This window comes from Rhynchophorus ferrugineus, unplaced genomic scaffold (assembly GCF_030347505.1).
Source record: "Rhynchophorus ferrugineus isolate W39M unplaced genomic scaffold, kcgeb_rfMv2 rfM1, whole genome shotgun sequence".
Lineage (NCBI taxonomy): Eukaryota > Metazoa > Arthropoda > Insecta > Coleoptera > Curculionidae > Rhynchophorus > Rhynchophorus ferrugineus.
The window spans coordinates 3,603,825-3,631,240 of record NW_027472580.1 but is presented as its reverse complement, the minus strand read 5'-3'; the positions used below and the strand labels follow the sequence as shown (position 1 = coordinate 3,631,240).

The 27,416-nt window shown below is 32.1% G+C and overlaps 2 protein-coding genes across 11 annotated transcripts in view; both read left to right on the top strand.

Annotated features, from left to right (window-relative positions):
* LOC143202395 (uncharacterized) overlaps positions 1 to 1,606 on the top strand; it is a 32,711-nt gene extending 31,105 nt beyond the window's left edge. For all 9 annotated transcript variants that reach the window (XM_076413888.1, XM_076413905.1, XM_076413898.1 and 6 more), the window contains one exon: positions 38 to 1,606. In XM_076413888.1, the coding sequence (XP_076270003.1) occupies positions 38 to 246 (209 nt within the window). In that variant the 3' untranslated portion in view covers positions 247 to 1,606. The remainder of the gene's footprint in view (positions 1 to 37) is intronic.
* A 383-nt stretch (positions 1,607 to 1,989) lies between these two features.
* Positions 1,990 to 27,416, top strand: part of spin (lysolipid transporter protein spinster) — a 244,393-nt gene continuing 218,966 nt past the window's right edge. The window contains exon 1 of one of the 2 annotated variants that reach the window (XM_076413821.1): positions 1,990 to 2,587. In XM_076413821.1, coding sequence (XP_076269936.1) covers positions 2,371 to 2,587 — 217 coding nt within the window. In that variant the 5' untranslated portion in view covers positions 1,990 to 2,370. The remainder of the gene's footprint in view (positions 2,588 to 27,416) is intronic. The other variant, XM_076413814.1, reaches the window with a different exon arrangement.

Below are 27,416 nucleotides of genomic sequence, written 5' to 3'. Positions count from 1 at the left end.
CAATTTGTTCTCAAATTAACGTGAATTATTTTTGTAGGAGGAAGACAACAGCACGACCGAACTCACAACAACGTCACCGCCCAGGAGACAAACCTACCCAACATCTCACTGAATGAATCCGTCCCGACAGGGTCCCCTAACCAACAGTATCACGGCCACGGGCGCAAAGGCTCCAACAACAACCACTACCATAACGGAGACGGTAGAAAATACCGAGGCGGGCACAGCAAAAACAAACCCTCGTAATACAGTCAATGCGGCTTAGTCTATTTTCGCCATGTTTTTGTTTCTGCAAAAGCCAACTGGGTATACAGCGTTAGGCAGGGTGTAGAAGGCCCAAGCTCGAGTCCGGGCTGGCCGATGATACTGACGGCTCAAAGCGACTAGTTAGCTTTGTTCAACCAAGTCGGATGAAAGTTATAAAGTGTGTGACTTGATGGTAATAATCAAAAAACATATATATATGACGAAAATGAGCCTATTTATTTTTTTATCAGGGCTAAATGTATCAAGACTTCAGACTGGAGATTAAAAAAAGTGTTTAATAACCAGTCTGGAGTAATTCCTGCAATAATACGCGGGATCACAAAATGGGAAAAAACTTTAAACAACCGTTAACTATAAAATCATATTTATATCATCCTTCTTGAATGAGTTAATCGAAAAACCATATATTTGTATTTTTATTTAACAACAGTGACACATTTAAATAGTTATGATATGCTTCAAATTAATGTAGCTGGCAATGTGGGTATAGATATATATCTATTCATGTAGCGATCCTTGGTTGGTATTATTTATCCATTTTGGAATAATAACACACACTTTATAATACATCACAACTAATATCAAGTATTCTATATGTATATAAGTGACAATATTTATAATTACTTTTAAATTTACATCTATCTAAAAAAAGTAACTATCAAGTGGGCTTTGAAATCTTTAAATGTTACCATATATGTATGTTACGCAACACATAGTGACTTAACAAACAATCTAGTATAAAGTGCAAAGATTAAAAAAGAAAAAAACGATAATTCCTCAAAACTTTACTTACTTTTAATGACACCAATAAATTCATAATAGAAAATTATCTTTGGTGTATAGATAGCTGCAAACCAAACCATTAAAGTTGTGACTGTATTTTAAATACATATGTCTGCCAATAGCAACAAAACCTTAATTATTTCTCGAAGTATTGTTAAATTATGGCTTTTATTCACTGCATCTCTAAAAAAATATATGATGCGTTTGTAGCTTTTGTAGCAATATGAAAAAATATTAGGAAACAATATTTTAAAGTCTTCTGTTTGTGGTAATATTATTCGCACAATTATTTGTCTAAAATACAATTATTAAATCTGTTACTATACTGTAGCTTATTAAAAAAGATTTAGACTAACTACATGTATTTTGACGGTGTGATAGAAGATACTCATACTATTTAAAATATTGCTGTTCAAATAATTAAAAAATATACCTAGACTAGCTGTGATTGCACTTCATTTTATTATTCGGTTTTCTAATGATATTCCTTGAATGTATTTTTTTCCTGATATAAAACTATATTATGTGATTTAGTTCAATAAAGATATATAAAAGCTGAAGTGTTTCTTTTATCCTAATTTATTTTGTGTAAACAACACCGTGTAATTTAAATAACAAATATAAACGTAATACGAGTTATTGAGTCTCGCTGATAAGATAAAAAATTGATTTGTAATGATCCAAGCAATACGAGTAAACTGCATTAAATTATATATATCTATATATATTTATATAGATATATGCAACAATTTAATGTGTATCAAAAATCAAAACATTTGAACTACTAAGATTATTTCCAAAAAATTTCAGATTGTAATGTCAATATATAAATTGACGTATTATTAAATGATAACAATAAAGCACTTTATGATTATAATCCCAATTTTGCCTCAAGAACAATACAAACCGAGCTATTAAACAAAGTATTTAATATCCTTTGTGTTGAAATAGATTGCAGTTACATTTTTCGTCTTTCAATGACAGTTCGCACTGTGTCAGCTGTGTCAGTTGCAGTAGTCATCTGGGTTTTAGTTTTTTATCCGGTTATTTGTGGTGTATAGTTTGTGTTCAACATATAGTCAACGATATTCGATTTATTTTAAAATAAAACTAGTTAATTTTTAAATTGACATACCTTTGCGTGACTTAATTACTAAAGACAAGCTACTATTTATAACCTAAAAAAAAGGTTATCGTGTAACGTCACTATTATCAGGTGTTTCGAATGCACATGCGTAGGTCGCGGAGCGCCAACATGGAACGAATTTCAAATAAACTTCATTTGGCTGGGCGCCGCGTGTGCGAAGGGTCTGTGGAAGGATGCCGTCTGAGGCGATAGAGAAAAGTTCGAAAATTGTATTAAAAACACTGAACATAATGGAGCAAAATAATTCGCAGGCTGAACTTGTGCGCGATAGTGAAGAAAATGCAGAGAATGAAAGGTCGTGGGGAGACGTTACGTGGAAAGAATGGGTCTCTGTTGGAGTTTTGTGTTATGTTAATTTAATTAATTACATGGATAGATTCACCGTTGCAGGTAAGATGGGCTTCAGATTCAAATGAAATAATTGTCTGCGAAGGTTCGCATATATTGTTGGAAATGTCGATAATTTTTTTTATCAACTACCGAATAAAAAACTACATTCCGTCTGTTCATTTATTTATTAGTTGTCATTATTTTTGTCAATGTTATAAAATTTTTATACGTGAACTTAATTCAGTCGTGTTTACATTCCGTCTTATGTTATGGAATCGAGGGACTTTGTTCGAGAAAAAGTGTGGAGCGACCTAACACCTAAAGAATGGATAATTAGTTTGATCTTAACTTTTGTAAACGTATTAAATTATATGGATCGTTTTACTATAGCAGGTAATACCCAATAATATATGCATATCGAAATATCACTGCTACATTGCAACCGGCAAACTTACCGGTAACAATTTCTAGGTTATGTTTGCGGCCTGGCGGGAATACTATTTTCATTGATATATTTCCTAGTAAACTTGTATCCAGTTTGAAGTCAAGTAATAATTCTAGCTATATTTCATTGATTATTTTTATTTTCATTATATTGCACAAAATAAACATAAAATTGCTTGATGAGTATAATCGAATCCAAAAGAATTTGTTATTTAAATGAGAATTGTTAGCGTATAATTTCCAAGAAGAAACACACCCCGAATTTTATGAATAAGATTTAAAATGACGTGGGCTGTCACAATACGTAATTAATATTATCGTTTGAAGACAAGACAGTCAGAAATTAAGGGCAATTTTGTTGAATCTGTTTATTATTGTTTTGTTTATTATTTTTTAAATGAAAAGTGATGTAATACGGGTTGTGGAATAAATTATCTAATTTTAAGCTATAGACTAAATTGATTCTTCAAACAAGTTTATTTTAAATATTTATTTTTTTTTAATTTTCAATGCTTCCTTAGTTTTTTAGACTACCTGAAATTTTTTCGAGTCTTGGGCTATTTCCGAATATTGATAAAAATTATCAGTTTACAGTGATATTTATTTATTTGTTAGAACACCGAATAATTTGTGATTTTTGTGATAAAGTAGCCAAATCATTCCATTTAAGATGTATTTAAAATTTTGTTCTTTTTTTGTTTAATAAATTATATATAGTAGGCTATTTCCAACCTAGTGATTATGAAGTATCTGCACTGGTGCATTAAAAGACCTATTATTAGATGAATTCCCGTCAATCCGTGACCAGTTAATGTCCCCGCGATGTACCAGAAGGGTGTTGAACTTGAGGACGTATTGTACGACGGTTTTCGAATCTTTTCAATGTGAATATCACCGCATTGAATGGCCCTTGGTATCTATGAGGGTGTTGTATAATCTGTTTTACACACACGGGCGCGGTTATTAAAATAAAGAGACTGACGCTTCTGTCAATATATCACCCTTTGAAATTATTAAAAATATGTGGCTGTTAAAGAGAAGAGGCCAGAGTGGCACGGTTATTTTTGGTTAATGTCATAGGTAATTTCGATTTAATTGGACGTATTTAGAATATAAGGTATGGGAGAAAATATTAAGGGCGCTATTGTTTTATTAAATGGCAATATGTCTAGAAAAGTAATAGCGGACGCGTCAGATCTTTTCTAAGCTCTTGCAATTTTTATTGCCAATCGAATCTATTCTTTATAACGGACCATATACCGTCATATAAGTCATGACCTTATTTGACGTATCTCGGAGCTATACAGCAGCTCGCGATTAGTCATCTTGTTTTGATCACTGATACTTTCGAATAATCTATATTTTTGGTTGGCAGTTCTTAAAATTATTCAAGATTTTTTTTTAACGAGCAATTTTATATATTTCTTTTGATACACATAATGTCTTAAATGAGATACGCATAGTATCATCTGATATAGAAAGGTGTGTTCACATATGGGTATATTCGAACATTATACAACAGCAACTTGTATTTACATAAAATAGTTATCCTTACTGCCAATTTTTGAATGTTGCATTGTATGTAGACGAATTTTCGAAATTTTCGTTTTTCTTCAGTTCTTATTTGTTGTTTGTAAATATTTGGACGATTCAATTTTTTCCACATTTTTGCGGAATTGCATATTATTTTGAGATTTTTTTTGCACGTTATTGTTAGAAGTTGTGTACCAAATTGTTTCCTGTATATTTATTTGTGGTCTGTTAGTTATTTTATTATACAGAGAAGTAGGGTTATCTTTAAATTGCAGAATTGTAGAATTTATCATTTTTAAAATACGGGACATTAATAGAAATCCACTAATTATTTAAAAATACCATTTCATTGATTAACTTAAAAACTGAAGGTTGTATAAAAATTATTATACTACTATTTGATTCAACGCAAAATTATTTGTTAGTCTTGTAATATGCATTATTTTAATGGAAATAACAGCAAAAATATGGATATGGCAAACAAATCGCAAATTTTAACAACTATATATATGGAAAAAGTACAATATTTATGATGTATTAGATGTAGATACAAGTCTCTAAATATATGTTTTTTTGGATAACTAAACGATAATATATTTCAAATTGTTGTAGAATTTATAATTTTTAATATATGTTACATTAGCAGATATCTAGTAATTTTTCGGAGGTTATAAGAATATAGAATATAGAGAATATATAAGAATTATTGTACTAGCATTCGATTGAACGTTAATTGCTTTATGATTCGTGTAATTTTTATTAAATTGCATTTATTTGAAGGGAAATGACAGCAAAGAATATAGAAGTGGCAAACAATCGCAAATTGTCAGGACTATATATATGGGAAAAGTACCAACATTTATTGTCTATTGCATTTAGATAAAATTATTAAAATATAGGTATTCTTGGACGAACTAAACGATAATCTACTTTAAATTGCTGTAGAATTTATCATTGTCACAAGTAATGTGACATTAACAGATATCCAGTAATTATTTGCAGGTACATTTTTCCTTGTGTAATTTTAAAACTAAAGGCTGTATAAGAATTATTGTTTCCAACTTGGGCCAAAGTTGTAAAAAGGTCTTATGAATTACCGATTTCGCCCCAATTCACATTCAAAGTAATATTCGGCATGCTAATTACATTGTCGATTACCAAATTGCATTATCTCTTATAGTTCCGAGATATGGGCTATCGAAATTTTACACTTTAGGCTCTGTTTCTAACTTGGGCCAAAAATTGTAAAATGGTCTTATGAATTAGCGATTTCGTTGTAAATCACATTCCAAGTAACATTCGGCATGCTAATTACGTTGTCGATTATCAAATTACATTAACTTGTATAGTTTTCGAAATATGGACTATCGAAATTTTACAATTTTGGCTCTGCTTCTAACTTGGGATAAAATTGTAAAATGATCTTATGAATTATCGATTTCGTTCCAATTCACTTTGCAGGTAATATTCGGTATGCTAATTACATTGTTGATTACCAAATTGCATTACCTCTTATAGTTTCCGAGATATGGGCTATCGAAATTTTACACCTTAGGCTCTGTTTTAACTTGGGCCAAAATTGTAAAATGGTCTTACGAATTACCGATTTCGTTCCAATTCACATTGCAAGTAATATCATTTTTAAGTAATGTGACATTAACAGATATCCAGTTATTTTTTGGAGGTACATTTTTCGTTGTGCAACTTTAAAACTAAAATCTCTATAAGAATTATTCTACTACCATTCAACTGAATATAAGATTCTTTATGATTCCTGTAACTTTCATTGCGCTTGCAATTATTTTAAGGGAAATATGAAAATTGCAAAACATCGCAAATTTTCAACACTATATAGGAAAAGTGTCAAAATTGGTTATCTATTAGCTTTAGATGTCTCGAAATATGTGTTTTTGGTGGCACTAAACGAAAATCCATCTTAAATTTCGAGACTATTTACCTTATAATAAATAAGGTTGAACTAAATTAATACGTCTATTTTTCTTATAACATTATGTTAGACAAAAAGCAAAACACATTAGAACCAAAATAAAACAACTATACTGGTTAGTCGAAAGATACTCTCAACTTGTTTTAAAATCACAGAGGTTGATTTATAAGACAATTATAAAGCCAATTTGGACCTATGAGGTGCAAATATGGGGTTGCACTAAAAATTCAAATCAACTAGTCATCCAACACCCTCAAGTTCTTCGATTGATTACCAATGCCTATCGCTACGTAACCCATGAAGAACTGCACTATGACCTAGAAATCAAATGGATTTGCGAAGTTATCCAAGATTTCGCCTTGAAACACGAAAGAAGATTACTAAATCGTGCTAACGTGGAAGCAATACGAACTTAATAAAGTGTATACCTTAAGTGTAAACTATTAGTTGTTATAATTTTATAACTGAGGAATACATATCGTCTTTCTTGTGAATTAATCCAAGTACAAATGAAACGTAGTAATAATTTAATTTATAACTAAAATTGTACTAAGCGTACCTAATAAAGATGTTATAATTTTTTTTTCATATTCTGGATATTAGAGTGCATATTATATTTATACCGAATGCCAATTTATTATAACCTAAAATATATTTATACATTAACGAATACGATATCTCTCAAGTACTTCAAAAGAGTTTTATGTGGCTTTTAAATCCAATTTTAATGCTCGTCATTAACTTTGGTGAGATTTTATTATCACCACGCCGTCCTGTACCTTACTCATTGCGAAATATGACTTAAGAAAATAAAAGAGCGTAGCTAAATCAGGCTGGTGAATTGGGCAAGGAGTTTATTTAGAAGGTGCCAACTTCCTGGTTCACGATATCATTTCCATTTGTGTTACAGAACCTAATTAGTAGCCTAATAATATTGTAAATACACATATAGGTTTATGTAGGTATTAAGCTAAATTTTGTGTATATAGTACAATATAAAATACGTATAGTAGACAGGTTAAATACGTTTTTTGTTTACTTCGATTTAGTTAGTACAACATTCATTATGTACATATCTTGTTTTAAAAGGTTTTTTTTTGTTAAATATCTAAGTTTAATTATTTTTTATTTTCTAGTGAATTCCTTATGTATTTTTTGAAGTCGGTTCAATTTTTTTGTTAAAATATGTTATTTTTCTCTTTTTAGTGTTAGATATTTACACAATAAATTACGCAGTTAGTTTATTATGTATTTCAATGGATAGTCCAAGTGAAAATATAGTATCAAGGAAAATAGGAATAAACAGTTATTGAAAATAATGGATATTTCAGCCACTGGGGTCCGTTACTTAGTCTAGGTAATTTAAAAAATATTCCAACTAGACTGGAACAAAAAATTGCTGTCGGGAATCGAACCCGCGGCATCTGCGTATGATCTTAATATTCTAACCATTACACCATAGGAACAGTTGCCTACAATGTTTCTACCATTTCTCATATGATATGGTTACTGCTTAGCAAACTGAATGGCTTTTACACTGAATTACTTTCGATTTTTCGTCACATCAGTTCAGCAATAACATTATACCCAAATATCTGATTATTTTAGGTAAAAAATATCTGAAAACTTTGTACGTGTCTTTGAAATTTGAGGTTTTCCCTCGATTTCCCCTCATTCAGTTTGCTCTTTAAGTACTAAATGTAGCATATAAGACCTCGTAGAAATATTGTAGAAAACTGCTTCTATGGTGTAATAGTTAAAGCGTTCAGTTCCCAAACGGAGGTCACGGGTTCGATTCCCGGCGAGGACAATAAGTTTTTGTTGTTGTTTAGTTAAAACAAATCACCTAGGCTAGGTAGCGGACACCGGGGCCTGAAGCGCTCCTTATTTTCAATCATTATTTCTTTATTCCTATTTTTCCTCATACGGGCTGCACCTTTACTTGGCCTACCCATTGTAATATTAAATAATATGACTGCGTAATTTATTGAGAAAATATCTAATACTAAAAAGGGAAAAATAAATAACAAAAAAAACTGAACCGACTTTAAAAAATAAATATGGAATAATCAAACTTAGATTTTTAACCCCAAAAAAAAATGTTTATAGTAAAACATGTATGTGTTTTATATATAACAATTATTGTAATAACTGAATAAAAACCTCATTTAACCTACATACTACACACAATTTAGTTTAATACCTACGTAAAACGTATTTATCTATTTACAATATTATTTTTACTACCACAGACTAATTACTTTCAAGTCGGTGCCGAGCCCAAAAATGCAAAAATAAAAATATAATTTTGTGACATATACAAAAATTAAATTACTAACAAAACATATCTAAATTAATACAACTGTTTGGGTAAACGACGATAGATATAGGCGGCTTGTAGGAATATATGGTAATCACAAATTGAAACAACAGAGCCTACTATAGCCCAAAAATCATTATAAGAATCATCCTAGTAACATATATGTTGTTTGAATATCCTCTCTCTTCGCCAAATTTAGTTTCCTTTGAGTTTTTCAATATTTATAATTTTCAAAAGCAGTATTTTTGTATTGTCTACAGCCCAATTATTGTCATTAACTTAGTAGGTGGGTTAAAGGTAAAATAAAGTTCTTCGATTGATTACCAATGCCTATCGCTACGTAACTCACGAAGAACTGCACTATGACCTAGAAATCAAATGGATTTGCGAACTTATCCAAGATTTCGCCTTGAAACACGAAAGAAGATTACTAAATCATGCTAACGTGGAAGCAATACAACTGCTAGACAGAGTGCAGGATGTCAGGCGATTGATGCGAACCAAACCATACGAACTTATAAACTATAAGTTATTATAATTTTACAACTGAGGAATGCATATCGTGTTGCTTGTGAATTAATCCAAGTACAAATGAAACGTAGTAATATTTAATTTATAATTAAAATTGTACTAAGCGTACCTAATAAAGATGTTATAATTTTTTTTTCATATTCTGGATACTAGAGTGATATTATATTTATACCGATTGCCAATTTATTATAACCTAAAATATATTTATACATTAACGAATACGATATCTCTCAAGTACTTCAAAAGAGTTTTATGTGGCTTTTAAATCCAATTTTAATGCTCGTCATTAACTTTGGTGAGATTTTATTATCACCACGCCGTCCTGTACCTTACTCATTGCGAAATATAACTTAAGAAAATAAAAGAGCGTAGCTAAATCAGGCTGGTGAATTGGGCAAGGAGTTTATTTAGAAGGTGCCAACTTCCAGGTTCACGATATCATTTCCATTTGTGTTACAGAACCTAATTAGTAGCCTAATAATATTGTAAATACACATATATGTTTATGTAGGTATTAAGCTAAATTTTGTGTATATAGTAATATATAGTATAGTAATATATAGTATAGTATAGTAATTTAAAAAATATTCCAACTTGACTGGAACAAAAAATTGCTGTCGGGAATCGAACCCGCGGCATCTGCGTATGATCTTAATATTCTAACTATTACACCATAGGAACAGTTGCCTACAATGTTTCTACCATTTCTCATATGATATGGTTACTGCTTAGCAAACTGAATGGCTTTTACACTGAATTACTTTCGATTTTTCGTCACATAAGTTCAGCAATAACATTATACCCAAATATCTGATTATTTTAGGTAAAAAATATTTGAAAACTTTGTACGTGCCTTTGAAATTTGAGGTTTTCCTTCGATTTCCCCTCATTCAGTTTGCTCTTTAAGTACTAACTGTAGCATATAAGACCTCGTAGAAATATTGTAGAAAACTGCTTCTATGGTGTAATAGTTAAAGCGTTTAGTTCCCAAATGGAGGTCACGAGTTCGATTCCCGGCGAGGACAATAAGTTTTTGTTTGGACACCGGGGCCTGAAACGCTCCTTATTTTCAATCATTATGTCTTTATTCCTATTTTTCCTCATACGGGCTGCACCTTTACTTGGCCTATCCACTGTAATTAAATAAAATAACTGCGTAATTTATTGAGAAAATATCTGATACTAAAAAGAGAAAAATAAAATATTTTTAACAAAAAAAAATGAACCGACTTTAAAAAATAAATATGGAATAATCAAACTTAGATTTTTAACCCAAAAAAAAATGTTTATAGTAAAACATGTATGTGTTTTATATATAACAATTATTGTAATAACTGAATAAAAACCTCATTTAACCTACATACTACACACAATTTAGTTTAATACCTACGTAAAACGTATTTATCTATTTACAATATTATTTTTACTACCACAAAATAATTACTTTCAAGTCGGTGCCGAGCCCAAAAATGCAAAAATAAAAATATAATTTTGTGACATATACAAAAATTAAATTACTAACAAAACAAATCTAAATTAATATAACTGTATAGGGGAAATGTTGACGAGGCTTGGGCAGTCGATGGTGGCACGTCTAAACCAAACGAGGGTTGAGCACTGAATGACCGAAATACCCTTCAATAACATCCCAGATAAACGTCTCGGGGTTGTCACCTATTCGTTATCGGGTTCTTGTTGGCGCTGCTGGCACCCCGCCCGTGTTCAACATCTGGGATTATATTTCTGGGTATTTTGTAGACCGTTATTCCATGATGTAAAATTCGACATGCCTCAAGTCGCTACAACTGTTTGGGTAGACGACGATAGATATAGGCTGCTTGTAGGAATATATGGTAATCACATCATTGAAACACCAGAGCCTACTATAGCCCAAAAATCATAATAAGAATCATCCAAGTAACATATATGTTGTTTGAATATCCTCTCTCTTCGCCAAATTTAGTTTCCTTTGAGTTTTTCAATATTTATAATTTTCAAAAGCAGTATTTTTGTATTGTCTATAGCCCAATTATTGTCATTAACTTAGTAGGTGGGTTAAGTTGCTGCAGTTTTCTTTGGCGTTAGATTTTTAAAGTGCTCTTGAATTCCTTAGTTTTGTTTGTTTTGGATCAACGCTTTCAGCTCTATTACTTCTTTATTGAATTTTCGTATTTCTTCAGTTCTTAATTGTTGTTAAATATTTGGACGATTCAATTTTTTCCACATTTTTGCTGAATTGTATATGATTTTGAGATTTTTTGAAGATTGAATTGAATCCTGTACATTTATTTGTGGTCAGTTAGTTATATTATTATACAGAGAAGAAGTAGGGTTATCTTTGATGGTATTGAGTGATCAGACGACAAGTCAAGACATAATTGTGCTTGATATTTTTGTAGCAACATTGTTATACAAAAATCTAAAGCATCGGGCTTTTAGTTTGTATTTGATAGCCAATATGTTGGTTCACCAGTAGATAATTAACTTGTGATATATGGTAAATTATCCGTCTTCATCGCTTTAACCAGTTCTTCAGTCGTTGATGTTATTAGTCTCGAGCATCACATTAAATCCTTAGCATTGTAATTTCCTCCGGCAATGAATTTATTATCTAACGTATTTAAAGAACGTACTAGGAAATGTTCTGTCTTGTTATGTTTCCCTACAGAAAACATAGACATGTATAAGTCTTCTCTGCTTAAAACATTTCTTTAAAATTAATAACACTTTTCATTAGATATTCTTAGTACAATCTTAATTTATAAATTAATTTATTACTACTGTGCTGTTATACTTGCATTGATATACCATCATGGCGAGTACGGTATTAATATATCAGTATGTATATCCAAAATTAAAATAAAACTAAACTACGTAAGTCAAAGTTAAAACTACTTTTATATACTAAATAAGTTCGTTTTTTTTATTATCTCCTAGAGTGTCAACTGCCCGTGGGCAATAATTATTATTACATGATTTCAGTTATATAATATAACTATCCTGACATGTAGTAGATCACTTCAGTAAGTGATCTACTGTACAACTTATAATCTAAATCTTATTCTAGATATTATTCTAACTTATTTTAAAATCTATCCTGATTTATTCTAAAAACTATTCTAGCTTATTCTAGAGATTATTAAATCTTACTCATGTTATTAATCAGTTCGTATGGTAGTTTGTGTTTGAGGCTACGCACTTCACTATCATCGCGCACATTTAACTGTTTGGCGAGTACATTGGGATGCACTAATAGTCTTTCAGAGTACTTTGCACTAACACTCCGAATCGTACTCGTTATGGGTTCTATGGGAATATTACGCTGAATCAGTTTGTTGGGCACGTAACTTCTGGAGGATGTCTATGTTAGATTTGCTAGTAGTACCCCACAGTCCAATACCAGAGGTCCAAATGGGCTTAAGTATTGACTTATGCAGCAAAACCTTATTATCTAATGATAATTTAGATTGACGCCCTATCAGACAATACATTTTGTTTGGTTTAAGCCCAAGCTGTTTTCGTTTAGTAACTATATGTTTTTTCCATGTAAACAGGTTGGTGTTTTCTGATTTTTTGCGTGTAGTCCAGTCCAACCTTATTTCATGTTTTAAAGCGAAATCTTGGATCACTCTGTGTATCTATTTGATTTTGAGATAATCGTGCAGCTATTCGTTGGTTACATAGCGATAAGCATTGGTAATTAATTGCAGAATCTTACGTAACGATAGGCATTGTTAATTAATCGTAGAACTTTGTTTAGGGTGCGTTGGATTACCAGTTGGTTTGATGTTTTAGCGCAACCAAATCATTTGCACCCCATATGTCCAATTTCGCTTTGATTAAGTGATAAACCAATCTCTTTAATTTTAGGTCAAGTTGAGAGCGTCTTCCGACAAACCTGTACAATTGCTTGACTTTGAATCTAATCTATTCTGCGTTTTGTCCAACATGATATCTCCAATTTAACCAAGGTATTGACGTATTGAGCTGATTCAGCTAGAGGAATCCACCATCCGTCAAATAATATAATTAGGTTTTTGTCATTTAACCGCAGTTTTAACATGGATATATTTGGGGCTATTAAGATGTATTTTAAAGTCTCCAGTCCATTTGCAGATCTTGTTGACCGCTACTTGTACTTTTTCTACAACCTTACACAGATATATTTTGCCATGAAAACCGTATCGTCGGCTAATGTTCCAAGTATTGGATAATAGTAATTGTTGGTATATCAGATACAGGAGTAGTCCCAAGACACTACCCTGTGGGACTCAAACAAAGTTGATCTAAAATGTTCAATTTCAACTGTATTTATTCTTCTTTATTGTGTAAACGTTAAATTAACAATTTAATAATAAACGCTGGTTTTCAATAATACAAAATAAATATATATTTCGGCAAACCTTGCTCTCACTTTTATGTTTTTTCTATATGGAGTTATTATTGCATTACATAGACACAGGAGCAGTTTACTTTTTACAGTTTTTGTCGTAATCGCATTGCGCTAATAGTAGTCGAATTTATATGCACTTGAATGCCCCAACAGCTGAAAAAATACCGTACCTAAGATAATTTATTCACAAATTGGGACAAACCGTTACTATGCCCTGAAAAAAATATTAAGCAAATGATAGTATTCGTAACAAACTTCAATTAGAGATACATTGTTGGTGGTCTACCTAATTAATGTTGTTACATCTGGTTGCCTGTTTAATTAAAAGAAATCGCGAAATTCATAGCCTACCAGAAACTGAACTCACGCATTGCCTTTTTATCAGTATTGATTGTAATTAATAAGATGATAAAATTAGTTTAAAATCAATTAGAGCTAAAATAAAAGGCCGAAAATCACGATTTCACCTGCGGCGCTCATTTCTAGGTCGCACTTTTTTTGGGTCTTTGAACTCGAGACAACTTGGTCTGTCATAGTTTGTCTGGTCAGAACGAGAAATGTTCGGTTAATTCGTTATGGTTTCGTGGCCCTACATTTTTTCGTGACCGTGAGTTCGAGTTTTTTATTTGTTTTCGTGTAGTATTGATAACATAGCTTTGCCATTTGCACCAACTAGTTTTGTGTAAAATGAATGTTGTGTCTATCGCAATTAAATTGTTTTGTAGTTAGTTTGGCGTTTTGTTGTGTTTTAACCGACTTCAGAAAAGGGGGAGGTTCTATGTTCGACTGTATATATATTTTTTTAATGTGTGTTAACACCAATTTCTCCGTAAATTATGTATTTTTAACACAAAAAAAACGTTTTGAAATAAAACTAATTTTTTTATTATTTACTTATTACATTGTTACTAGTCGTTTTTGACTAACCTACAATTTATCTTTATTATAACTTAAATCTAGGTATATAACTAGGACCCATCGGTCCTATCTCAGTCTCCGATGAAATAATGTTTATACATGTCACTGCTGTATTTTTTATTATATGCACCTCACTATATAACACTACACAAGATCAGATGGTTTGATTCTTTTGAGTCTGTGTCCTGTTCTGGTGGTATCCAAAAGCCGCAATACTTCAATATTCTCATGAGAATGGAGTCTTTCCTCATGCTCCTTTGCAATTCTCTCTATTTCTTGGCTGACTGTGGGTATTTGAAGGTCTCGATGTAGGTAACCAGTTCTATAATATTTGAGTGCGCCCACAAGACCTCTCAGGACTTAGTTCTGAAAAATTTGTATTTTATTTATGTTACTCTTTGCAGAACATCCTCATAATTGAACTGCGTTTGTCCATATAGTTTTCAGTATTTGCTTATATAATAGCAGTTTATTATGTACTGATAATTGTGATTTTCTTCCAATTGGCCAATACATTTTCCTATATTTCAGTTCCAGTTCTTCTTTATAGGTTCTTTTCAGGGAAGTTTTGCATCAAGATTCATTCCGATATCTTTAGCGTTGTTGCTATATTTAATGTTATTGGTGCTTCTACGGCCTGTTTATAGGTGAACTGCACATGTACAGAGTAACTTTCATTAATTCTTATTTTCCAAGCTTGTGTTCAATGATTTATATTGTCATTTGCCTCTTGTAATTTTCGGGTGGCTTCTTCACCATTGTCTCCGACAGCTATAATCGCAGTATCATCAGCAAATGTAGCCATGATGATATTCTCCATTTGTGTAACAACATCACAAGTGTAAAGTAGATAAAGCGTTGGTTCCAGTACATTTTCTTGCGATACACCTGCTTTAGCTTATTTTATTGTAGAGTAAGCTTTTTCTTGTTTGACTCTAAACATTCTGGTTGTAACGTACGATTTTAATAGTTCGGTGTGTTGTTTTGGTAAAATTTTCTGTAGTTTATGAACAAGGCCTTCATGCCAATCCTTATAGAAGGCTTGTGATACATCTAAGAATATAGCTGAGCATACTTTTTCACTTTCGTAGGCTATTTCAATATTATCCGTTATTCTGTGGACCTGGTTAATTGTTGAATGCTTGTTAATAAACCCAAACTGATGTGTTGGTATTAGGTTTTTTCTCTCTATGATCGGTTTTATTCTTTTCAACAGGAGTTTTTCAAAACCCTTAGATATTACTGGCAGTAGTGATATAGGTCTATAGGATTTTATTTCGCTTGGTGACTTCCCAGGTTTTGGGATCATTATAATTTCCGCCATCTTCCAAATGTCTGGGACATGTTTTAATCTAAATGCTGTATTGATGAAGTTGATGAGTTTTATAATTCCCTTTCTTACTAGATTGATTGCAGTAATTCTCCTGTTATTTAATCGTAGCCTAGTGATTTCCTGGGGTTAATGTCAGTTTTAATAACATTGGTTAGCTCTTTCGGCGTGACTAGTTCAATCATCGAATTTTCAGCTTCTATGTCCGGCAAATTATATTGAATATTAGTTTCGTTTGGTTTGAAGTAATAACTAAATAAAAATAAATAAAAACCGTATATTACTTATCTACTACACGTATTTTATATCCCACTATATAAACGCAATTTATTTACAGTTTTATTTTAACTACCAACAGTTATAACGCAAACAGTTATACTAATGTCTTAATATTTATTTTAAATTAATTTATTAAGTTTTGTAGATAATTTAATTTTGGGGCAAAATTAAATTATTTTGTATTTTGTATTCAATTATTTGTATTGAATTTTTATATTTTTTAAACGAAATCATTTTGTCTACCTTTTTTCTAAATAATGATAATTTTTTAAATCACCTTTTACTGATGTATGAAGACTGATGACCTATTGAAATACGATTCTGTCCGACACTTCTTCTGTTGGATTTTTTGTTTCTCTCTGATGGTCAATTTGATGAACCAAGGTAGTAGAGATATGGACATTGTCTGTTTGATGATACAGTATCGAAAGAACGATGTTGCTTTGGCAGCAAGTACTCTGGTTGCAGTAAAACTTCTCATTTGAGCTACAACAGTGTATCATATCAACTCTAACCCACAATTTTTTTCACCTAATGTTATCGTAGTAGATCGTCAATAGTCACAATGTGTTCCAAGAAACATTTATTTTTACAGTACGTATGTAAACGCCTGGAAACAGTTGATTCATGAACTGTTAAGTTGTCTGGGAGTTTGTCTTGCAATTGATTGTCTTCATCAGAATCACCACTTTTCAGTCTTTGTAACCAAATATGATAATTGGGATATGATGCAGCAGCATCATCGGACGTTTCTAAAAGTGTTCAATGGACGTCGGTAGCAGATGTAACAGTAATGAATATCAAAAGTACAGTTTTGAGCATTTCATGTTTAGTATCTGTAGGCACTGAGTAACGTAATAATACTACTTATTGTGAATAAGCCAAAACGAGTGTTTACATCGATACTTTGCATTATCACCAATACAAATGTTATCGTTTATCAAAATATATGAAGCACCTACTATCTATTATTCAAAGTGCGCGGAATAGTTTAGCTTACTCTAAAATAGAAGTAATTTCATGGAATTCCGGGTACTATAAATATTAAATGGTTTCTAGAACACTTATGTCGGGCATATTCCTGTAACTCGAGTTAATCTTGCAACACACTCACCTGCTGTACCATTAATTGGACATCAAACCCACAACTCCAAGGCGACACGAACGCTTTGGATAGCTCACATGCCATATTTACCTTTTGGCTCCTTTTTAATGCCTGATTGGGTTGTTGAACTTTACCTTAATGCAAATGAGGTTTCTGAAATCGCCGCTCCGTACCTTCGGACGTATCCCGAACTGCTACGCAAGTCGTACTAACAATTAACAATTTATGTAAATCCATCATGAGGCGTTTAAAACGTTTTAAGCTGTCAATTAGATGGTGTGAAAGTTCCTTTTTCTCGGCCACCTGTACGATTTTTAAATATTTGTTTTTCTTTTTTGCCGCGTTACGCTTCTTGCTTAGAACTTTTTAAAGTTTGCTGTATTATATTTCTTGCTTGGTTGTTATGATAATATCATAAAATAAAGAGACATGAAATGCGTTCTTCCATGTATAAATTTGTGGCAAAGTTTTGGGTGTCTTAACCACCTGAAGGCGTTTGAAGCGAGAATATTTATTACTTAATATAAATTATTAGAGAGGAATTAAAAAATAGTATTTTAATGCAATATTTTTAATGTAACGTTTTCGAAATATATCAATAAACACTATTTAATCTAACAGGTAACAGATAACTTATTTTCTAACTGTACTATTGGTATTGCCTTAAATATTACTAGGTGTACCGAAAAGTCATAACCGATTTCCTCCGAAAAAACTACATACTTTTCAAGAAAATGCAACAATGTATTTATTCAAAGCATTGGCCATTTGATTATGTATAGAATCGCTCATCTTTCAGGCAATTTATGGATGCCATCCCAAAAAAACTGCTTGTCCTTTGTTCCGTTATTGTGAAAAGTTGATAGTCGGATGGGGCAAGGTCTGGAGAGTACGACGGTTGTCATATGTTTCATCCAAGTGCTTTCGACAAATTGATCATTTGTTGTCGGTAGTGATCACTATTAACTGTTTCATCGATTCGTAATACATCGCGCCATTCTGTTCCAACCAAACACAGAATATTGTCTTGCAATCAAAACCGTTCAGCCTTAGAGATGATCGGCTGGCTTCGTCACTATTCAATGCAAAAATGACTTCCGATCATACCTCTGAAGCAGAATTTCACAGATTATTTTTCGATTTTCCATTTCCATATTCCCATCTTTTGGATTTTCCCCAATGCTCGTAATCGGTCGCTAATCGTTTCTTGGGCCACATTTAACGCCAATTGTGTTTGGGTTTGGGTTGGCTCTTCATCTAATAGTCCTTGCAGTTTCGGAGAGGTATAAATATATAACGATGTTACTTTCGCAAAATATAACATGTATAACTTTGAAGCTTGATCATACTTAAGCTAGACGACATCTGTTAGAGAAACCGGTAATGACATTCCAGTATACCTGGAGTAAATGTTTTGTCTTGCATAATGAATGTTCTGTTGTCTCAACTGAGATCAGGTTTGCCAAGCATTGTTGAATCCCTTGGTTGTTCTTTTTCAGTTCTTGTTGTCATTCTTTTTGTAGTTTAATTTTTTACACATTTCTGATGAATTTTCTATGATGTATGGTTTATTTTATTTCATTATCAGGAGTCATATAGCATGCTATCTCATACAGGATGTTGCAGAAATAAATCTTTTCTTTTGTAAATTGAAAGAAAGATGTTGTTAAAAATTATATTTGAAGTAATTATTTACATATAATATGAATTTATCAAGATAGCCAATAGGGCACGAAAAATATGATAACAGGTCAATTGAAAAGTCCCTGGCCTACCATAGTAAAACAAATTTTTTTGGCAAAATTAGTTTTTTTTATTCAACATAATTCCTTTCAAGGGTGATACACTGATTATAGCAACCCTCCAGCTTTTGGATACCATTTCTGTAATACGATTTGTTCTTTGCTTCAAAATAGGACTCAGTTTCGGCGATTACGTCTTTATTCGACGAGAATTTCTTTTCAGCGAGCACTTTTTTAAGATCTGAGAACAGGAAATAGTCGCTGGGGGTTAGATCTGGAGAATACGGTGGACGAAGAAGCAATTCGAAGCCCAATTAATGGATTTTTGACACGGTGTATTATCTTGGTGAAGCAGCACTTTCTTTTTCTTTAAATGCGGCCGTTTTTCGGCGATTTAATCCTTCAAACGGTCCAATAATGCTATATAATAGTCGACTGTTGCTTTCTACCACGCTATGGAGCCTTTCATCGTGTGCAGTCCGCTCGGATGACTGTCGATTGAACTTCGGAGTGAAACGATGGAGCCATGTTTCATCCATTGTCACATAGCGACACAAAATCTCGGGTTTATTACGCTTGATCATCTTCAAACACTGCTCCGAATCATTAACTCGTCGTTGTTTTTGGTCTAAAGTGAGCTCGTGCGGCACCCACTTTACACAGAGCTTTCTCATACCCAAATATTTGCGAATGTAGACGAGTTAATATCTTTAGAGTGACTGCTATTTTATTCAGTTTCTATTTACGGTCAGACCTGTTAAACTTTCGTGAACGTTCCTGATAAAGTGTCCAAGATGTCCAGAATTGGACCAGCTTCAAATTGCTGTATTCTGAAAACGAAAAAGTTGAGAGAAATTGTAATCTAATGATATATTTAAAAAATTCTTAATTTACATTGTTTTTCTTGTAGAGGCATTTAGTTTTTTGAGAATTCGTAAATTGACAGCTGAAAACATTTTTCTAATTTTCAATATCTAGGTACTTTCATAGATAATAATTCATAGGCATAGATTTCTGTATGCGGAACTGAAATTAATATTTCAGATCGATCTCATGAAAATTAAACAACGAGCTTATGGTTTATGATGATTCATTATGGCTTTTTTTTTCAAATAATGATTATCGTTTTTCCAAAACTCACTTTTACCTTCAATTAAATACTAAAAATGAAGATAAACATTAAACCGCCTTAAGAGTGTCGTATATTACATCGCCTCGAAATAAATGCCTGTTAAACAGAGATAAAACAGTGATTTAAGCGAAGTTTAGCGCTTGAAAAGCAGACCAATAAATATGGCGAACGAAACGTCTGCTACGTATTTAAATTTAATATCAGCATCAGCATGGTTTATGTTTGGCAATATTATACTGCGGATTAATTAAAATTCGACAATAGAGTTTGTTAATTATATTTATAATGAGAAATTTGTTGTTAAGTGTTTAAAGTACATTTATTAGTTGAATTTTCTTTCATGGAACTTTTCATGGTTTAGGACCGTTATTCGAAGTCCACTTTAAGCTGTAGGTCCACTACATATAAACTATAATTGGTAAAAATGGGACTCTAAGATATAACAACATAACATGTCTTTTTTTTAATAATTTATGAGATCTTGATATATACTGATCAGTTTTAATTGCATTATTTTATAGACTTTAACAGGTTTTGTTTAATATGATACTTTTTTAATGAAAATAGTTTTTGTAAAATGATCTGTTATCAAAAAAAAAACAACTTCCAACATGTGTTTGTTTTAAAGTGTGACATTTCATCAAAAACTGTATAGACAAAATATAACTACTAAAGGAAACCCACGTGGGAACCCTAATAATTGGATCATCAATAATACGAATTCCAGTAGGGAGCGTGACAAGTTTCTTCGGACAGGGCTTCTCATACTAATACGTGTTTACAGTAAATTTTTCGTGGAATATTTGTTTTAAAAAGCTGGGACAGTGAGTTTACCACCATTCCATTAGCAATCTCATATTTTATCTATCATAAAAATATAACCAAAATATAATTTCAACCTGTCATTTCGTTATTTGTCTACAAGCTTTTAAAGTTAACGTATAAACCATGATGTATTTTAAGTAACGGGAAAAATGAAAAATAAACATTTATTTCTAAAAGGCTAGGGAAATTCATATTGAAATGTTAGCCATATTAAGAATAGAATATGCTTCTTCAATACGGTTATGTGTAGACTGTCAAGTTGTTATAAAGCAGTGCGTATAAACTCTGAAGACCATCCGAAAATTGCACCAATACGACGAATTGCCGCAAAAATTATGTATGATAATTTAGTAAAAGCTTTGAAGTTTTGTTGAACATTAAATCTTTTACAGCCTTAATTATTTGAACGGTTATTGAAAACTACAAAATGGCTTTAAATATGGCTGACGATTACTGATTGTTTTGATGATTTAGCAGTGATGTGTATTTACATAATTGATCAACCTATATCCTATCTGTATAAATGAGTTCTTAAGCTAGCCATGGGTTGTATAACGAAGAGCAATTTGGACATAATAGGTTTCAGAAAAAGGTACTAATGTGATCGTGATGAGACTTTATTTATGCAGACCTGGTAATGGATACCATTACAAAATGTGTCAAGAGACATAAACATATACTTCACGATACTGGCAAAACAATCTAGCTTCTCGACTGACAAATTTCTGACAAAACTGCTCAAGAGGGCCAAACCTTTTGAGCTTCTTGTAGTATAGTGCATACGTATGTAAGTTTTTAGAACATAAAATATTCTTAATTTTTTATTTAAAACATGTTAGAACTAAGCAAGATTGCTTATTAAACAATTCCAATTATTACAACTGTAATTTTAATAATATCATAGTAAAGATGAGATTATTGATTTATTCTTCTATGATAGATTGTTAACAATTAAGTGGACTGAATTTCAGATATGTTACTTTCAACAAAACATTCCGATCTGAAAACTATCTAATCTACAACGTTGTTATTATAAGAAAGTTTCTATCTATTAGAATCACATCTTTTTCATCAAATTCTTCTAGCGATCTTTTTGCTACAAAAGAACCTTCAAGTCAAGAAGAAAAACACTTTTTACTTCATTATAATTACTACTCATTTATCTTTCCTTCCCTCCTTTTCTATGTCAGTTCAATTTTAGGAATAATTTTGCTTTGCTATTTGTATTAATTTTTGTTCGATTATATCTGTTTTGCATTTGTTTATTTTTCTTTCTTTTAGGTACTTTTATTACATGTTATTTAGAGGATGCTGGATCTTATTAAAGGATCTTTAAAGGACTAGAAATAGTCGTGTTTTTTGAAATCTTACAACAGCTTTCAGAAAGTTGATTTGCAGGATTGTTTTTGTAAATGTCTCCATCTATGTTAAGAAAATAGCGAACAGAATAAATCTTCACACAGGGATATATTTAATAGAATTCCAGATTGTAGTAAATGCAATAATACTTGCTTATTACTCCCAGTTCATACTTTTTCATCTTAATTTTCTTGTGTAGTAGTTTGACGTATTAGAAAATAAAAATTACATCTCGTATTTTTCACTTCTCAAAATATTTTCATTAAGTTAACATTATAAGGCTTGTAACTTTGGTAAACTGAACAAATGCTTAAATATACTCTGCTGGCAATGAACAATTTTAATTTTTAATCTAAAGAAAAGTAAAAGTACATATGAACACACACGGTACAGTTACATATGAATTATTATGAGGACCATACTTACCTTACATTATATCAATTTACCTGAGTAATGTTTCAAAGTCAAAAATTGACACTATCTAAAACCATTTGTATCTATTTGATTCTTATTATGACTAGCATATTGCTGCCAAATACCGCCATATTTCATTATTTAATCTTGAGTTACTAGTCACTATTTACATTTCGGGAATTGGTAACACTGTTGTCATGTGAGACCATCTGACGGTTTCATCGTAAAGTTTGACATATTTGACGATATACGTACTTCCTACGATAACATTTTGTCGCACTGACGCTATTTGTTTATTTTATATTTAGTTGAAAGTTACATCTCGGCAAAAAATGGAACTGAATCGTGAACATTTTCGTACGATGATTTTTTACGATTTTCGACGTGGATTATCACAACAAGAGTGCATCAATCAACTTAATTTGACTTTTGGCTCCATCAAAAACCACCGTGGATCGTTGGTTGAGTTGTGTATCGTTGGTGCGAAATGATTAAGCAAGATCGTCATGTCACCTATTGTGAGATTGAGCCATCCCTAAGCATTAGTTAAAAAGGCTCGTGTCCATTGGTGCAAAGAAGTGCGGTGCTTCGAAAGATATTTGTAAAATCGTGACAGGTGACGAATCATGGATATATTCGTATGAGCCGAAAGTAAGCAGCAGTCGACCGTATGGGTGTTCCAAGATGAAGCAAATCCAACAAAAGTTGTTTGCGCACGAAGCACTTCAACTAGTCAAATTGGAACACTTCCTCTAGAGGATCGTAGAACCAGTAAATTTTATACAATTTTTGTATTGTGAAACAGTAAATTTTGATTAGTACACAACCATTTGTTTGTCAGAAGATGAAATTGACGCCGGATTGTTCTTCATCATGACAATGCGAGCTCTCACGCTTCGGCTCAAACAAGAGACTATTTGAGCACTCAAAACAAATCGAATTGATGAGTCATCCGCCGTATAGCCCTGATTTGACCCAATGACTTCTTTTTGTTCCCATCCGTGAAGAATAAACTGCGAGGTCAACGATTTTCATGGCCTGAAGAAGCTATTGAAGCATTCAAACATCATGTTTTGAAGATGCCTCATTCGGAATGGAATAAATGCTTTGAAAATTGGTTTAAGCGTATGCAAAAGTCTATAGATCATTGTGGCGAGTACTTTGATATATATTATTTTGTCCATCCCTTGTATAAAATAACTAACATAATAAGTTAAGCTATAAAATTATCTTCAATACTTCCTGTGTATAACATCATTATAATTACAAATTATTACCTTCCACCCGATGTCTTCCTTAACCTCTTTGATATTAATTAAAATATGAAAATACTGTTTTGCCTACATAATTTATATCCACGTGTTGTTCCCTGAGCTAAAAGAAATAAAAACGTGCTCTAAGCCTTGTTAAATGGCTAAAACTGAGACCGATGAATCCAAGGGAAATGGAAATAAGGCCGTAGGGGCACCCTTCGCGCATTTAATTTTAATATTAGCGGTGGATGTTATTTGCTTCTGTGCTAGAGGATAAAACGAACGTGTCGTTACATTTTCGAATAAGTTAAGGTACGTAAATCTAGGTCAATTTTTAGCGAAATATTTCGTTATATCTTCCTCAAGTCTATACGATTACGCTAGCTCGACAATAAAGCGATATTTTCAAATCTGTATTTGCCACACTTTCTAAACACTCGTAATATTTTTAGTAAAACTTTTTGATAGATTCGAAATAAAAAAGTACGTCACGCTATACGGCAAGATTCGAAATATTACGTTTTTTACAAGGTCATTAGATCAGAGATAACGTCTAAACGATTTATGGTTTAAATATAAATCAACGGAATTTTTTTAATAACTTTTAATTAACATAATAATTATAAGATTTTGAAAAAATCTTAAAAGTATATCAACAGTCAACAAATCAACAAATTATGACCCACAAAAGTAAAGAAACTATTAATCTCAATAAAACATAATTTTTATTTGTCAATAAAGGCAAATAAGTTTTGGGCAAGGCTTTGGTGAGGTACATAGAATTTAATAAATTCTTAATGCATTGGCAACCAAAATATACTATTTGTTATTAATTGTGCTTAGTATCTTAATCATAAATTAATTTATTATAATATTTGTACTTGGATCAATCTACAAACAAAACGAATGAAGGATAAAGATGTATTTTATTAGAAGAAAGATGTGTAATACAAGTTTAAGAATAATTCAAGAAATATTAAGTATAAATCCAAGGCCAACCCTGTTTACGAAAAGTTATGTTAAATTATTATGATAAAAAACAAAACAAATAGGTTATAAAAATATCGAAAAATTAGAAATGTCACTAGGAGCTTTTGTAGATAATCTAATAATTTAACGTATAGACAGCTACAGAAAATATTCGGCATATGGAATATGATTCTAAGAGAATATAGATTGTCAATGAATAAAAGCAAAACGAAACTTATGTCCGCGGAAGAGTTAAATGTAATGGATAATTACATGTGGCCAAACTATTAAGGACAGTATTGATATTATTTAATTATCTTGTTTAATTGGATTTCTGTAAGAAATGGTGAGTTAGGGGTTTCTTATATTTTTTATTTGTATATGTAATCTATTGGGATCATAAAAAATACAAAAAATATACACACAGTTTTATAATCCTCTTTTAAATAATTTTAATATTATTTTCCACCTATTGCTGTAATAAAAGCTTCTATGCTTTTTCCTCTCAATACATGTTTTACATATTCTTGGAGTTTGGAGTTGTGATGCCATTATCTGATTAAAGTTTCAATTAACTGCTGCTTGTTAGTAATCACGTTACAATCGCCCGTTTAGTGAGTTCCCCCATGTCGGGACAGGTATGGGATTCATGCCTGATGAATTCCCTGGCCAGGAAAAAGCAGTGATTGTTTACTGATTCATAAAAGTGCCGTTGTCATTGTTAGGGAACGCTTCATTGATCTGCGTTGGTAACCGGGTGTATAGTACTCGCTTATATTGATCTTATGTTTCCCTTTTACAATGTATAGGCGTCCGATGCCTTTGGCTGAGACAACAGACCACACCATGACACTAACCGGGTGTTTAATCCGATCTACAAGGCAATCGGCGTGGAATTGTTCACCAGGTCCAGGATGTCGTCTTACAAAAGGACGTTGATTCGTCGGAAAAGCACACCTATAAATTAATACTAGAAAATCGTTTTTCACCAATTGTTTTGTTCAAATAAATTATTCTTACTCAACTTCAACTGTCACATTTCGGTGTTGTTTAATCCATTCGAATTGGTTCTCGTTTCTTTTTCATGCTGTTGATCAGGTGCGGGCTTTTGGAAGGTCGCCGTCCTATTAGATTCTCTTCAATCAACCGCTTAGCAACGCTCTTTTTACGATTTTCAAGTTAGATGTTTCCAATTTTTCGATCGGTACCAGGTGTGGTGATTTTTTTTCTGCCACAACGTTTGTATCTCTCTACATTTTCTTGGAGATATGTCCAAAGCGTTAACCATCTTGAAAAGTTGAAAATTTAAGGTAATCGCGTCGAACCACTAATACTTTTATACGGAACATTACTACCTTTTTGGTTGTTTTAGGAAAAAACAGTTGGTCAAAAGTAATGAAATTATAATATCTAGACAATAGAACAATACCGAAAAACGCGCGTTTTAACGGAAAATTAGTAAATGAGAAGAAACGTCATATAATTGACAAATGACGCGCATATACTGTATTGCCACTTCACAAAACAATAATAATGATACCATTACCTATTTATATAAGATAACATAACTCTTTAAAAACAACATCATTTATTCAAACAAATATTATAAACTATAAATTACATAAATACATTCATCTGTCCTTAATCATTTGACCACCTACTGTAAAGGCATAAATACGAATACTGTTCCTAATACTTTGACCACTTACTAACAGGTCAATTGAATATTCGCCAGCCTACCATAGTAAAACACATTTTTTGGCAAAATTTGTTTTTTTTTATTCAACATAATTTCCTTCAAGGGTGATACACTGATTATAGCGACCCCCCAACTTTTCGATACCATTTTTGTAGTACGATTTGTCCTTTGCTTCAAAATAGGCCTCAGTTTCGGCGATCACCTCTTCATTTGACGAAAATTTCGTCTGAGCGAGCATTCTTTTGAGATCTGAGAACAGGAAATAGTCGCTGGGGGCCAGATCCGGAGAATACGGTGAATGAGGAAGCAATTCGAAGCCCACCCAAGTTACTACATTGTCTTGGTGAAGCAGTACTTTCTTTTTCTTCAAATTCTGCCATTTTTCGGTGCTCATTTCACCACGTCTAAACTTAGCATACCGATCCTTGATGGTTGATTTTCCTGGGGAAATGTCCGGAAACTCGGCATCAAGCCAAACTTTTGCTTGAACTGTATCTTTTCCCTTCAAAAGGCAATATTTTATCCTTTTTATCCATTTTTTGACAGTAACAAAAGTTGCTTCACTCAAAATGCTATAATTCACAAACTAATGACCCGACAGCTGTCAAATTTATATACGCATCTTTTGAGGTTTAGGGCTAACTATAAAACATACGGATTTAATTCTAGTAGCGCCATCTATGTGACAGTCCGGG